At 42.7% G+C, this 15,300-nt stretch overlaps 1 protein-coding gene across 1 annotated transcript in view; it reads right to left on the bottom strand.

The window, feature by feature from the left end:
- CNTNAP2 (contactin associated protein-like 2) overlaps positions 1-15,300 on the bottom strand; it is a 1,278,915-nt gene that overhangs the window by 13,677 nt on the left and 1,249,938 nt on the right. The window contains exon 22 of the mRNA XM_005862840.2: positions 14,635-14,874. Within this exon, the coding sequence (XP_005862902.1) occupies positions 14,635-14,874 (240 nt within the window). The remainder of the gene's footprint in view (positions 1-14,634; positions 14,875-15,300) is intronic.

Below are 15,300 nucleotides of genomic sequence, written 5' to 3'. Positions count from 1 at the left end.
GGGGGAATAACACACATACTTGGTAAGAGCAGGCCCAGGGGAAGTCATTCCCATAACTATACGGATATAATAAAAAGGTCAGGTATTAGAACTGGGTGAGCAAAAATGCACTTTCCTTCCCCCAAAAGAATGGAAAACAAGGATGTTTTATTCTCTTTTCTAAGGGCAGTTTGCCCTCCCCCTTGCCACCTTCTTGGAAGGATTTCTCAGGAAAGCGAATAAGAGTCCGATTGGCACTCTCCTATCTGTGTGCTGGGCAGGGGTGTGTGTGGTGTCCTTCCCTGGCAGCTGGGACAACCAGGGCTTGAGTGCCAGTGACAAGTAATGAACCCACCTGTCCAGATGTGAGGCCCATTACACAACCAAAGCCCCTAGTGACCATGTAGGGTATTTAGGTATTTATATGTGACAAGTAGCAAAGCTCTAATTCTAGGATTACGTGAAACGAATCATCAATGGCACTGACTACACTTTCCTCAGATATACAACTCGCTAGGGCCCAGGATACCAAACATATTTTTAATTGCCAATTCACATAAAATTCACATTCCAGGAACAAGCTGTTTAGGAAATAATAATAGCACTTCCTACAGGTCAGGTCCTGTTTTAGGTCCTTTTCATGTATTAACTCATTTCATCCTCATGTGAGCCTTGTGAGGTGGGCATATTCCTACACTTGGGAAGCTAAAAATGTGTCTGAGACCCCATGACCAGTAACAGGAGGAGCCAGGGTTTGAACCAGGAAATTGGCTCCAGAAACCACTTGCAAAAACTAAGCTGACCTCTCTCTCTCTCTGATGAGAAGTGATCCGTCTACACTGGCTCTATCCAATTGTTAACAATATGACATGCTTTTATGGCGACCCACTAACTTAGCCTAATTGCTTCTCTGTGGTTGGGGGGCTCTCTGGGGAGACCAATGATATCTAAAAGCTCTGACTGCACTTGTCCAACTTCAAAAGCTGAGCATGAAGAGACCTTTTTTGTCTGACATAGGATAATTCCACATGATGACAGTATCAGCTGAACCATGTGATAAACTGAGGGCTCCGAACCAGCACTGCAGAAGAACAGAAGCCCAATAGTCCTGGTTCCAGCATCAATCCCTCAGGGGCCCAACCAGCCCAGAGAGAATGGTGATCACCATTCTAGAAGCACGTGTGAAATCATGAATAGTGCTAATTGTGCTTTTAAACATTACTGTTGGAATGTAATTTTTACTGCATTTTTAGAATGTGAAAATTAATAGAAATTTCAAGGCAGGTGCTTAAGTACAATAAATGGAATTTAGACAGTTTTAAGAATAGGTTATTAAAAAGAGATCTGCATTCTTTAGCCTCAAATTTATTGCCTGGGCCATTGATCAGGTAGGGAGAAGATGGAACAATAAAGATTATTATTTTTTCACTACAGAATATAAATGAGGTAGTTGTGGTTTTTATTTACTATGTTTCAAAATATGTAAAATTGTAGACTTTAGGCTCAGAAACCAATTGCAAATAAAACACTCGCTTAAATGCATATAAAAATAAATCAAGGTTATCTAACATAAAACCCCCCTAGAATAAAAGGCACTAAAAGCTTTAGGTTGTCATATATCAGGGACAAAAAAATTAGAGAGTAGCTGACATCTCCTTGAGAAAATATCTCCATGGAAACCACTTAAGCTTCAGCATCTAAAGTGATAATGTGAGACACTCCAACAAAACTGCTATTAATTGTAATTTAATTTAAATTGCAACACTATGTTTGCAGTGGGGTCTGGGCTAGATGATGTATATATGCCTTTGTTCTTCCCAGCTTCTTTGTTTCGTTTGCTTTATTCTCTTCCTTTAAATTTGAGTGGTATGGCAGAAAATTTTTTTTTAAGTAATGCGTTTCAAGCATTTGCTATTGACTGATATTTTAGAAACAGAAGTGAAATAAAAGGTTTTCGATTAAGATGCTGAAGATATAAGGAGCTGCTGTTTTATTCTGGGAGAAGCTACTGCTGATCATGTTCAGGAGGGAGGGATTGGTGGGCCATGGCCTCGTGAACCTCAGTCTCGTATCTATACAAATAGCCATCACCTCAGTTTCCACAGAAAGCTAGACAGCTAGAATTCTAGTTTCAAATGGGGAAGACATGATGAGATTTTGGCTCTGACAAGTGAAATAAAAACTTTTCATTTCCAGCCTGTATGAGTGTTCAAGATCCAGGGACTCAAAGAGGTTCTTTAGGTGAAAAGAAACAGAATAAAGGAAACTGTCATCTGCTATGTGTCTTGGTTGTGAACATAATGCCAACCAACTTCTATACAAAAGGACTGAATGGGCAATCGATTTTATTCGCTTCCCTCCTTCCAGTGGGTTTTTAAGGCTATTTCTGAATTGTCTCAATTGCTTTTCAGGAAAAAGATTTACTGATAATCCTAGACTAGGATGACATTACATTCTTTTGTCTGGGAAAGTATAAATAGGTATTTTAATAGGAAATATCTCATTATTGGTAGAAGCTCAGACTTTGTATTCCATAAACACTAAAGTAAGTCATGTGGTGTCCATTTTCATGTTAGAGATGTCTTCTTATTTCTCAGTTGGGCAAACTGTTTCTTCTTTTGTTAGTAGTAATTGTGTAGGAATCAATCATCAAAGCTATGGTTGGATAACATTGTGGGCTCCTGAGGATCACAGATGGTTACAACTGGCTTTCCATCCCACAACCTGTCTCTACATCTGGGAGGCTAAGGCGCAGGATGGCGTGTAGGTCACGGTTATGTAGCTGGTAGGTGCTCAGGTCACTTCGGCCAAGTCTCTGGATTCACCTGGGACTTACTGCCGTTCTCCACCACAGGGCGCTGTAGACTCATGTTGGCATTAATTGGATGCAGGAACGCAGAAGCCCCAAGGCTGGGGGAATAAGATAAATTTGGGCGGTGCCATTCAAACCCCTTTCTGAGGGACAGCACGGTTTCCAGATTGTCCTCAGCAGCAGCGGGACCCCCTTCAGGGCCTGTCCCTTCCAACTCACAAAGGGTGCTGAGGGCAGGAATAAAAGGGCTCTGCATCGTGTAGCTGGTGGGTTCTTTAGGCTTTTTCTTCCTCCTTGAAACTCATTCTCATGTGCCTTTTGCAGAAACAAATAGATTGATTCCTGAGTGCTTTGATTCAGAGCGTTCAAATGTTAGGGAGCACACAAACCACCTGGTGCCGTGTTAAAATGCAGGTTCTGATTGGGCTGGGCTGGGGCGGGGCCTGGGAGTCTGCATTTCTCACAGGTGGTTGGGTACTTGAGCAGCAGAGCTATAACTGAAACCCTGGAGGTTCATATTCCTTCCCAGCATCTTGCCTTCCCCTCCCCCACCTCAGAATCATTTGTGTGCTCTTACTGACTTACATGAGAATTCACTCCATGGTTCCATTATCTTTAGCCCTATTTCTTTCTTTTTAAAAAAATCCTCACCTGAGGATATGTTTCCATTGATTTTTAGAGAGAGAGGAAGGGAGAGAAGGAGAGAGAAACATTGATTGGTTGCTTCCCTACATGCCCTGACCAGGGATTGAACCAGCAAACCTAGGTGTATGTACCCTAACCAGAAATCAAACCTGTAACCTTTTGGTAGGGGATGACAGATGACGCTCCAACCAGGGGTATAGCCTCACTTTCCAAGGAGAGGGTGCTTGAGAAAATAACCATCATAAGAAGTTAAAGCCACCAAATACAGTGAATAAGCCCCAAAGCGCACCTGTAAAGATATTCCCTGATGTTTTTGCCCAGACAGTGGTCAAGAGTTGGCACTGTTCATGAGATGACCGTCTTTGAGAGACCCTGGAACTGGTGCCTTCAGGCTTCTGCTGAGAACACCTCCACCGGGCACTGGGCAAGGGTTAGCAAAGGCTTTGGATGTCCAGAACTGCTGGCTTGGGAGCTTGATTAAAATAACTTTTTGATAACCCAAAATCTAGTCAAAAGATGATTTCGTCATTTGTGAGAGTACTGAGCACATTTAATCATCTGAGGAGGCAGGCAAGGAAGAAGGGTCTCCTCTCACGCCCCTGTGCGAATTTCTAGTCAGTTCAAGGGCCATAATTTGCCTGTTTTGAAAACAGCAGAATATTGCTGCGTTGCTTCTGCCACCATCGTATGTCTTTTGAGGTAAGTACGGGGAATAACAAAATGCATTTGGAAAAACACTTAATCTTCTGCTATAACCTCTATATCTCAGTGTGCAGAACACGTCTTCAGTTTCAGACGATGAATGTGCTCCTGCTCTCCGTGGACTCGCTCTGTCAATATTCATACGGCTTTGGCTTTGGTTTGGAGGACGTCTGTTGTAATTGCTCTTTCACCAAAATGTAAAATTGACCCTTTTTTATTCCTCAGTGCTCAGAAACCAGGACACAGATGAGGAGTGTTTCTGAGAACACAGTGTCGTCTACCCGGATCCAGCCCGCTGACCGGCTCCCGGGCTGCATTGTGTGTGTGGACGATTAGAAAGGGCAGTGAGCAAAGCTAAAGTGCTTTAAAAATTAATTCTGCACGTATTTTAAGTCTTTTATCAACGCCCAGCAGGGCTCGTGCTTTTGAAATACTCTTTTCAGTTGCATTAGCAGAAGTGAAACATGTAATTCCAACCCCAAGACATGTGTTGTCTTCTAAGAAGGCTGACCTCAGAAAACTGACGCTGCAACCCCCTCGCTGGGTATTTCCGTCATCTTTTGAGTTGTTCTTCCTGGATGAACCTTAGATCTCAAAGGACAGTGTCTTTGCTTGTTGGCAGATGGAGTGACTAATGGCCACTGAAGGAACCCTGTGAAAAGAAAAGGCTTCTAAAGCTTCCCGATGCTGCCCCACCAACGGCCTCCTACAGGTGCCGCTCCCATCAGGAGCCAGATGCTGAGATCTATGTCCAGCCTGAGCCACGTGACTGTCACAGCCCTCCCTCTCATTCATGTCAACAGAGTGTGAAAAAAATACTCTAGCCATCCTGGGTGTGTATCAAAAAAGAGAAAGAAAAAAAAAAATAAAGCGGGGGTGAGGGGGGGTGGGGGAGTGTGCAGAGCAGCAGGAATTTCACCTAAGTATGCAGAGTACTTATTATTTCAGACTTCCACTTTATATTCATGGGGTGGCAGAAGACAGGAAAAACAGTTCACAATAAAGAACTGGAAATCTTTTACGTTTAAATTCGATTGTTTTCCTGGAGAAGAAGGAGAAGTGGGGAAAGCACTGAATCTGAAGGGCGTCTACCTGACATTTAGGCCTGGCAATGCTGGTCGCTGTGTACCTTTCAGCAGGTGCTGTAAACAGGGGGCTGGGCAGCATCTCGGGACGGGGCGCGACCGCCGGAGTCTCCAGACTGTGCGGTGTGTGTGAGTCAGGGTTGAGCTAGCCCACAGCAGCCACTCCGCTCTTTCTTGAGGGCATGAAGGCATTTGCTTTCTCTGAGTCTCATTTCCCTTATCTTTACTTATTTATTTTTTAAGATACATTTTTATTGACTTCAGAGCGGAAGGGAGAGAGATAGAGATAGAGACATTAATGATGAGAGAGAATCATTGATTGGCTGCCTCCTGCACTAGGGATTGAACCTGCAACCTGGGCATGTGCCCTGACCAGGAATTGAACCTTGACCTCCTGGTTCATAGGTCTACGGTCAACCACTGAGCCACGCCGGCTGGGCTCATTTTCCTTCTCTTTAAAAGTGGCGAATAATGTCCACTCACACATATAGACCCCCGAGGATGAAACGAAATCTCGCCCTGATAGCATTTCAGCAACTAAAGTCCTTTACAATTTTAAACTGTCATTTATCCTTTTCAGTTTTTTAAAAGTTAAAATTCCCAAGTCAATTCTTGGAAACCACCCTTTGCCATTCCCAAGAGGGAAATGTCAAAGCGATTTGGTCTCCATGTTTAAAATAACTTTCATATGGTTTTTATTGTATATTTAGATTTTAACATAAAGTTGATTTTACTTTTTCTCCCTGAGCCTTCCGGGGTTGTTCCTCGCTAGAAACTGAACAGCAGAATCAAGAATCCACCTGCCCTTTCTGCAGCACAAAACTGAGGCAAAAACAAATACCGTGATTTGCTGGAGTCAGTGGCTCTGCCATCGCTGGAGAAGTTGCCATAGCAGTGAGGACGCCTGTGTTTCCCCGCATTTCCCCAGCCCCACGTGAGGGAGACCACAGCTGAGAGGATGGCCCGGCACAGACCCCTGGAGAGAGGCCTCTCTAAGGCCCCTGCCCGGTGGGGTGGCCGAAGTGGGGCGAGCACAGAGAGAAGTCTGGGAGAGAATCCTGGCCTCCCTGGGGCTCAAAATCTATTAACAGGGACAAGGGAAAGAAAGGTGGAAAGGCAGAGGGAAACTGGGACTGAAAGTGACGCCCACACAGGGAGGAACAAGGACCGTAGACATTGTTTCATAGTTGATGTTTGTGACCCTTTTGATTTATTCACAGTGGAGTTTTCAGAGAGTTAAACAACTCTGGTTGGGAAGAACAGAACCTGAGCAAAGGCAGCCCCTGCCACACGGGAGTGACTAGAGAGCAGCACAGGAAAGAGAGGATGCTGAGCAGGGTGTGGTGCTGCAGGGACTCCAACCTCACTGCCCATCCCTGCAGCCACTTATGAGAGGTTGGCTGTCTATCATGTCTCACTATGGCCCTCACTGCTTTGCAAAACACAGGCTTGACAAATCTGTTCTGTGATGTGGGAGGCTGTGGCAGCTTAAGGCAGCCTCTAAAGTCTTTTCAGGCCCCTTAGATAAACATCTAGTTAAAAATATTAATGTCAAGACTCTGCATCTGGAATGTGCAGTATGGGAGGTGGGGTCAGAAGTGAGAGTTTTGGGCTTAGAGCTGAGATTTGTTAACTTTGGTCCACATTCCTCTGAAGAGGATGATACGTTCCGCCCCGCACCCCCCCTTCCCCCCCCCCCCCTAATGAAAATGAGATAATTAAACATTCAAATTACAAAGTTAAAGAGCAGCAAATATAAATTTAAAGAAGTCAAGTAAAAGCAAGTGGTAAAAGCAAACAGAAAAATGAGAGCACTAATAAATAAATCCAAAGCTGGTTCTTTGAGGAAAAAAATCTAACCAAGAAGAAAACCTAAATCTATAATATGAAAAATAGGACTAAAATCTTCTAGAGAAAATTAAAAAAAAAATTCTGAATGGAGATGACAAAAAGCCATAAAACATTTTTATTTCATCATGCAAAAAATTTTAAAAATTACATGAAAAAAACCCATAAATGAAAAAATAGAGATCAAACTAGAAAAACACTCAAACATAGTAAAATACTAATTAACTTATCATATAAAGAATTCATATAAGTTAAGTAGTAAATGACCAACAAATAGGAAAGAATATAAATATTTGGTCGAAGAACATAAATAGGCAGTTCATGAAAAAATAAATACAAGTGACTTATAAATGTATACAAAGATACTTAAGCTCACTTATAATTAATGAAATCCAAATTAAAACAATAAAATTTTATTTTTTCAAATAAAATGTAGCAAGTTTAAAAGAATATTATGATGTACTGTGTTAAGGGTGTGGGGAAAAAGACTCTCATACTGTGTTGGATTGGGGGTACTAAATCATTGGAGGCTGACATATAATAGCTATCACAATTAAAAATATATCCCTTTATTCAACAATGTCACATGTGCAAAGCTAGTCATTATGGAAACGAAAAATGGGAACAACTTAAATGACTAATGGATCAGATATCTGTAACTTAATATTATATTTAACTTAAGCTGTGTAAATGTGCTTGGTGTTCTTGCAGAAAAGCAGAATTTGCAGGAAAAATGCAAATTAGAAAAGGGGGAATAATAACTGTTCTTTGCACTTGAATAAATGTTACCTGTGTGGGTCACTGATGAGGAGAAAAGACACACAAGAGAATAAAAAGATTAGGTGTCAGGGATTGAACGCATTAATCATGTAATCTTAGTATAAGGATGCGAAAAGGGAACTAACTGCTCAGAAATAATTAAGATGTCAGTATAAAAGCTGGAAAGATTATTTTAAGTGCCTGCAGGTGGTAAAGAAAACCACCTACCAGCTTGTAATTATGAAGGAAACTGAATAAATATATTCAGTTTTAAATGTTCATCATATTCATAACTCTTTTGCATATGAAGATATAAAAGTATTTTATCTTCAGATGGTGGGAAGGAAATTTGGAATATAGATAAGAAATCAAGTCATTAAAAATCATGACCTTAGAGGTAGGGGAGGGGTGCCTTTAGAAGTCAAACCCACATTCCCAGGGGTCAAGTGCTGTGTTGAGTTCAAGCCTCATTTCTCAGTTTGAAGTAGTTGGCAGACTGCTCTGGAATCTAACTGGGCGAGGTTGTTACCTTGAGTGAGCCCTGGTACCAGATTCCATCGAGCTCCCAATTTATGTGGGAGAACACATTCCTAAGAGGGCTGGTTTTTCAATAGCTCTGTGAACCTGAGTGAATCCCCTGGACAAGTCTGGGTTTGGATCCTCCTGGCTTCCTGACAACCTTGACCCTGGGTCTGGGCAGGAGGAGAACGGGGCCGTGGTTAACTGTTTTTCCACTCTGCTCAATGCTCCTGGGTTTTCCATGTCCCACCCATTGAGAGTTCTTGGTCAAGAGTCTCTCAGTGTCAGATGCAGGTTAGCTTTAGGTTGGGAGGCAGGGAAGTCAAGGTTACAGTGGAGGCTGTTCAACTGCCAGCACCCAGCTGAGGCCGATTCTCTGGGGCCTTCTGGGGCGCACATGGTACACTTGTAAATTAACAGAGGTATGGGCACCGTCACATACCTGTGCTGAGAATATTACGCACTAGAAGTCCTTTATAAATCTTTATAACTAGTTATACTCTTTATAAACAGAAGATTCCTTAGGGAGTGAACCTTACATCTTAGAGTGCTCTGTCTATGGTATGATATTTTATAAAAGGTCCTAGGATGTGTGTGGCCTTTGGTCTGATGTATTCTGTATCAAGTATCACGAATGTGATAAAACACCTCAAGGCATACTAGGAATGCCCCCGTGCTGTACAGTTTGGAGTTGGTTCTTAGTGCAGAAATTTACAGCATCCGACTCGTGGATGTATTTTTTTTTCTTCTCAGAATGTGCCCTGCTGTCCATGGTTATACTCCTGCTGGGAAATCCTTGCTGTTTCAAGGAAAGAAGATTCCTGGATTCGACCAAGAGAAAGAACAGAGCCCGAGATCGAGAGGCGGGTCCCAGCAATTTCCCGCTGCTCTGCGACCTTTAATGCACCAGAACTCAGGGCTGGTGTGTTTTTTCTCCCTTGTAACTATTGTTCTAAAAATATTCCTCAGGACCCTAATGATGTGCTTTAGAAACAGGCGGCACCTCTTATCAATGGGGGAAAACCAGGCAGAAAAGACAGCGACTGGATGTTCCTAATAGAGCAGAATTGATGTAAATCAAATTAATGCTATTTTGTTTACTGTTTCCCCCTATAAAAATGCACTCTTACTCCCTGTGCTTACATCCCTGTGTTCGGGATGGTCCTGTCACACTGCCCAGGGCCTTCCACACTCCAATCACGTGGGAACCGCCTTCACATTTTTTTGCCATTATCCATGCAAAATCTAATGATTATTTATTTACTTATTGTCACTAAATTGATCCAATTTCTAATTTAAATAAATACACTGATAAAACTTTTTAAACCTACTGAGTGATTCTATTTATTCTGTCAGGGCTCTAAAACAGAAGCCTGTTCTCTCTTTAACGAAGGTTAACAGCAAGGGGGAGGGGTGTTAAGGGCATGTCAGAACCAATCGGAGACTTTCTCTTTGACAAAATTTGAGGGGCTGAAAGAGAAATAAACAGGAAGTGACTTTACACTGTTATGCAATGCCATGTCTATTTTCTTTCCACAGTGACCTGGTGACCCCCTATCAAAGGCACCAGGCTGCACTGCAGGAGTCAGACTTCCTCCCTGGGAATGTGATAAAACACCTCAACCTGCCAACTACAAGTGTCTCTTGCTTTGGAAAATACTGACAGAGTCCACAAAGCGTCAGAGAAGTAATGAATAACTCAGCCAGCAGTGCCATAGAAGAGAGAAAGGATCTTATTACACGAAGCCAGCATAACTTAGAATATATTTTCTGTTTTTACCATCTGATATCATCTAAGTAAGAGAAATGTCAGGGAGCACAAAGAACGCGAGACCTAGGGGTGGACGTCTTGAATTCTAATCTCCAGGTCTCTGCAAAGCACATACCCTGGTGAGGGTGTGAAGTGAGTAGCTTTGGTTTATCACTGACCTCCCTTCAATACTGAGGCCATCTTCACAGCCAGGGGTGTGCATTATTTTTGAAGATGCACATACTTCATTTAAAAAAATGTTTTTATTGGTTTGGGAGAGAGAGAGAGAAACATGGATGTGAAAGAGAAACAGCGATCCATTGCCTTCTATTCACACCCTGACCAGGGACCAAACTCACAACCTGGGCATGTGCTCTAACCAGAAATCGAACTGGCGCTCAACCAACTGAGCAACACCGGCAGGGCCACATCTTCATGTTAAGTAGCATTCTCCCCCCCCCCCGCCCCGCCCCCAATATCCTTTCAAATTACGTTTGCAGTTGATTCAATAAATTGAATAATATTTGGACATCTTCCTCAAACTGCGGTTCCTTCCTGGGGTCAACAACTTCTATAATGACACCCTTTCATGAGAGCCAGAGTTCGGCCCCTAACTGCGGAATTCTTGTTGGGTTGTTTGAAGTATGCTTTTCCAGTTTCAAGAAGCTGATTGGCTGCCCTCAAGTTTAGAAGAGAACTTCTGTGTCTCCATGAGCTTCCTTAGAAGATGGTCAGAGGAGCCCAACCTTTTGCAAGCTTATTGCTACAGCTTTTCAATTTGAGACTTCCCCCTCTAAAGGCTTCGTTGCTTTTCATAAACTGTTTTTGTTGTTGCTGCATTATTTGGGTATTAATTTCCTGTTCTTTTGGTAACCTTATTTAAAAGGGCTCACCAAGGGGGCTATTAGTAAGCTTCTCTCTTATTTGGAGAGGGATCCTCAATCTTGGCTACACATTGGAACCCCCCCCCCCCGGGGGAGGTCTCACATAGATGGACACCTGCATCTCACCCCCAGGGCATCAGATTTCACTGGTGAGGGGTGTAGGCTGGATACTTGGGTTTTGGAAAGCTCCCCAGGTACTTTGAAAGTGCATCTGAGATTGAGGACCACTGAACTAGGTGAGTGCTTTCTAACTTGAATGTGTACATGGAAAGTCACCTGGCAATCTTGATAAAATGTAGATGCTGACACAGTGGGTCTTGGGTGAGGGCCTGAGATTCTGCATTTCTAACGAGATTCCAAATGCTCCTCATCTTCTGGTTGAGAACCACCCTTTCCAAGGCACCAGATGCAATGATGTACTCAAATGTCCTTTATTCAAACCAGGACTGATCAGCCCTCACTCTTGTCCTCTCTCTGTCCTTACCTCACAGACTTAAGAAAGACATGATTTACAGCCAGCAACAGCATTTTGTTTATATACTCTTGCTTTGTTTCTGACTATCTGACAGCGAGGATTCTTATTCTACTCTCACAGGAAGATTATCTGAAGAAAGCAAAACCCTCCAATCAGAATCCCGAATGCTGAACTGAGGCTCACAGAGACTAGGGTGTACTTGCTGATGTGGGGGTACACTTAGAACCCCAGAGTTGATATGAAGATTAGTTTAAACTGAGGACATTTGCAATTCAACAGCTGCAGAAAGAGATTTTTTTTGGAGTTTCTGTTATCTGATTAAACGTAGAAACTTCAGGGAAATGAGGCTGCCATAAATTCCCCCTTCTGAGTGGCTTTTACTCCCCTTTGGAAGGAGACCAAAAGTAAAACTACCATAAATCCCCTCCCTAGGGGAGTTCTATGGCTTAAAGAAGACAGAAAGACCACTCCCACCTGCATAAACAAGCATGATCACAAACTTCTCTCTCTTCTGTTCTTGTAGGAACCCATTTGTTCTTCTCCTCTCTCCCTGTTCCCCATTGAGTAAGGCATATAAGCCTTTAACCATTTATTAAGCTAACCCTTTTATAAGCTTGCACATCTATAAACGTTTTTCTTCTGTTAATGTCTTTTATCAGTTTAATCTGCAGGCCTCTAATTACTGGACATAAGAGGGAAGAGGAAAAGTTTTCCTCCCTGATGCTAAGCCACTGGAGGCTGTTAGTCAGTGACCGTCCTTTCTGTCTCTGTCTTTCTCTGTCCCCATGTCTAGCGCCTGCCTCCCATTCTCTCTCATGTTCCCATTCACCTAAAGGAAAAGAATAAAATCATATTATCTAAACAAGACTTCAGAAGCTTATTTTCTGTCCTTCCAATTAAGTTCATATTTCTTCATACAGATTTTCATAATTATGGAAATTAATTGGGAATTCCAATTATGGGATAAATTATGGTGATGAGATCGATACAGCAACTGATTAACAGCAGGTAAGACCTCTGCCCAAGTACAAGTGGATTTTTCTGCAAATTGACCTTATGATCTATAGTACAGGCCAACCATAATACCTGGGGTGCAGAAATTTGATTTTAACACTGAATAATAACAGAAGTGTTCCCTATATACTTGTTCATTATATCAATCAAAAGAATAAAATTGTCATGCAGAAATCATGATTTTGAAAAAAACCCAAATGAATCCAAACTGTTTGATTCCCACAACTGTACCTCACAGTCCACAATGCAAGTAATTTGCTAATTAAGACAGAATGACTATGAGCTTGTATTGGCCCATAGTAGCATCTAGATGTTTTTGAAACTAATTTATTGGCAGCCGGCTTAGACCACACGTGCTCAGGGCCTCATGCAGGGAGTACCTGGAACGGCTTAAGCACCTGTGTGTCTCAAAGTTCCTGTGCTATCCTCACCCACTCTGGCATTTGGAGGAATTTATCTGGAAAGTCTGTTCCTCAGTAGCCCTGACATCTGTCTTTTCTCATCTCGTATTTTCATTCCTGTTTTTCTTCTCTCAGCATTAGGAATGCTTCCTGCCATTCCAGCCCACAAGGAAACCAATCCACTGAGCGATCCTAGCGACATTCACGAAAGGGAATTCTTCAGATGCACCCTTGGCACACAGCACCCCTCACTGTGTTATGGGAATCCATGTATGAGGAACAATTAGTCTGTAAACTGGCTATTCTGACAACGGGGCAATTTGGGCTTCTGTGGAAGCTTCACAAAGCTTTGCAGCACAAATCCTGGCAAGGACCACAATGAGAGCTGCGCTTAAAGCTGAGACACATGGTGCGCGGGACTGGAATACACAAAAGCAATCAAACGTGTCACGCTTACACTAGGAATTGTTATGAATTAGACATTAGGGTGGGGGAGGACTGGGAAGTCTTTATTTTTTATTTTTTATTTTTTTTAAATATATTTTTATTGATTTCAGAGAGGAAGGGGGAAGGAGAGTTAGAAACATCAATGATGACAAAGAATCATGGATTGGTTGCCTCCTGCATGCCCCCCACTTGGGATCGAGCCCGCAACCCAGGCATGTGCCCTTGGCTGGAATCGAACCTGGGACCCTTCAGTCCGCAGGCTGACGCTCTATCCACTGAGCCAAGCCAGCCAGGGCGGGAAGTCTTTAGTAGACATCCAAGCCTCATAGAAAACTGTGTCTAACGTAATAATGACCACATTGGTAATAGTATTGCAGCTAAACTTTAGTGAAGCTTGCTACATGTCTATAACTGCACTAAGTGCTTTAAATACATAATCTCAAATATAATTCTATGGGTTAGTCTTAGTATTTCCACTTGAGATATGGGGAAACTGAGGAATAAGTTTGGAATACCTGCCCCTGTATGACCTGCTGGTGAGGGTACTTATGCCACCTTGCCCCCCTCCTCATCCTATTCCTGTCTTTAGCATCATACGTTGCTTTGGAGACCCCTGAATGTTAGATTTGGAGATCACTTAGAGACCTCCAAATCTCCAAGCCTCTGGTGACAAAGCAGAGGCTTACAGAAGTGAGCTGAGTTGCCCAAGGTTAGTTTGGGTAGAGCGAGAAGGCTCCCCACCAGCCCCTGTTATGAGAACCTTGAATTTGCATCCAGTTAGTTTTGCAGGCAACAGCTACATCCTTTCATTTTAGCCCTGTGCATTCGAAGTACTTATCTTATCAACTACAGAAGTGGGACTCAATCCACTGAGCTTTGGAAGCCTAAACCTATCACTTAAAAAGCTAGAAGGCTATTCATATAAACTCAGTATTGGTGATGAAATCCCTGTATCGCTTTAAATTTTTCCTTCTGAGCTTAGAACTTGGACTAAGGGGCTGCAAATCAGAAAGTCACAAAGGCAAATGTGAGGGAGTGATTTGATCAGATCACTCAGCAGTACCGTTGCAGCCAGCAGTGCAGGCATTGGCTTGTTCACTTCTCGCACTGAGCAAGAATGATGGTGGGAACTTGTGACACTTGATATGTGCTCAGCTCTGTGCTAAGAACTCATGTACCCACTTACACATTCCTTTGCTCTTAATCCTCCAACTACATTACCAGCGAGGTGCTGTTATTAACCCCATTTTACAGGCGAAGAAACTGAGGTTTAAAGAAATAAAGCAATCTGTCTAACGCTGCTTTAGACTTTACCTGAATCCAGGTGGTCTAAGTGCCAGGGGTCGGTGGCGGACGACATGGGTGAGAGGGTGAGCGGGGAGGCCCCGCAGTTGGACTCCACAAGCTCGCCCTGGATGTGGACGTGCGCCGAGGCGTTGGTTTGCCTCAAGGCCGCCTTGAGAGGGGCGATCTGGTTGAACTGAACTCTGGAGAGGCACCCAGTGAATCCTGGGGTGTTGTACTTGTGAATCTCTTGGTCAATCTTCCCTGTTTCTAAAAGAAAAAAGAAAGAGAACGTAAAAATCTTTTCTACTCACTGTCTTCCAACTGTAGAACACACTCATCTTTGAATGCTTTGGTCCAAATCTTACTCTTAGATTTCAGAATGTTATATTCTTTTAGATGAAATACTAATGGCTTGATAAGGCTTAGGGCTAGAGACTTGACTTTAAAATAATCTTCGGTGTTACTAGAGAACCTGGTAGGGTGAGGAGAATGACTATTTGTTAAAATAAAATACATTCATAGTTACCTTCCAGATACTTGAGATATTGCTGAAACTAACAACACTCACTTGGTTCTGATTGATTTTTCTTCCTGATGCTTCAATGACTCTCTTATGGATATTGAAATATTGAACAAGCCCCAGTTCCAGCTCTCCTGTACCTCTTCTATACCTCTTTCTTATTATTTAGAAAT

The sequence above is a fragment of the Myotis brandtii genome, unplaced genomic scaffold (assembly GCF_000412655.1).
Source record: "Myotis brandtii unplaced genomic scaffold, ASM41265v1 scaffold168, whole genome shotgun sequence".
Classification (NCBI taxonomy): domain Eukaryota; kingdom Metazoa; phylum Chordata; class Mammalia; order Chiroptera; family Vespertilionidae; genus Myotis; species Myotis brandtii.
The sequence above is the reverse complement of the archived record's forward strand: the minus strand, read 5'-3'. Positions and strand labels throughout refer to the sequence as shown.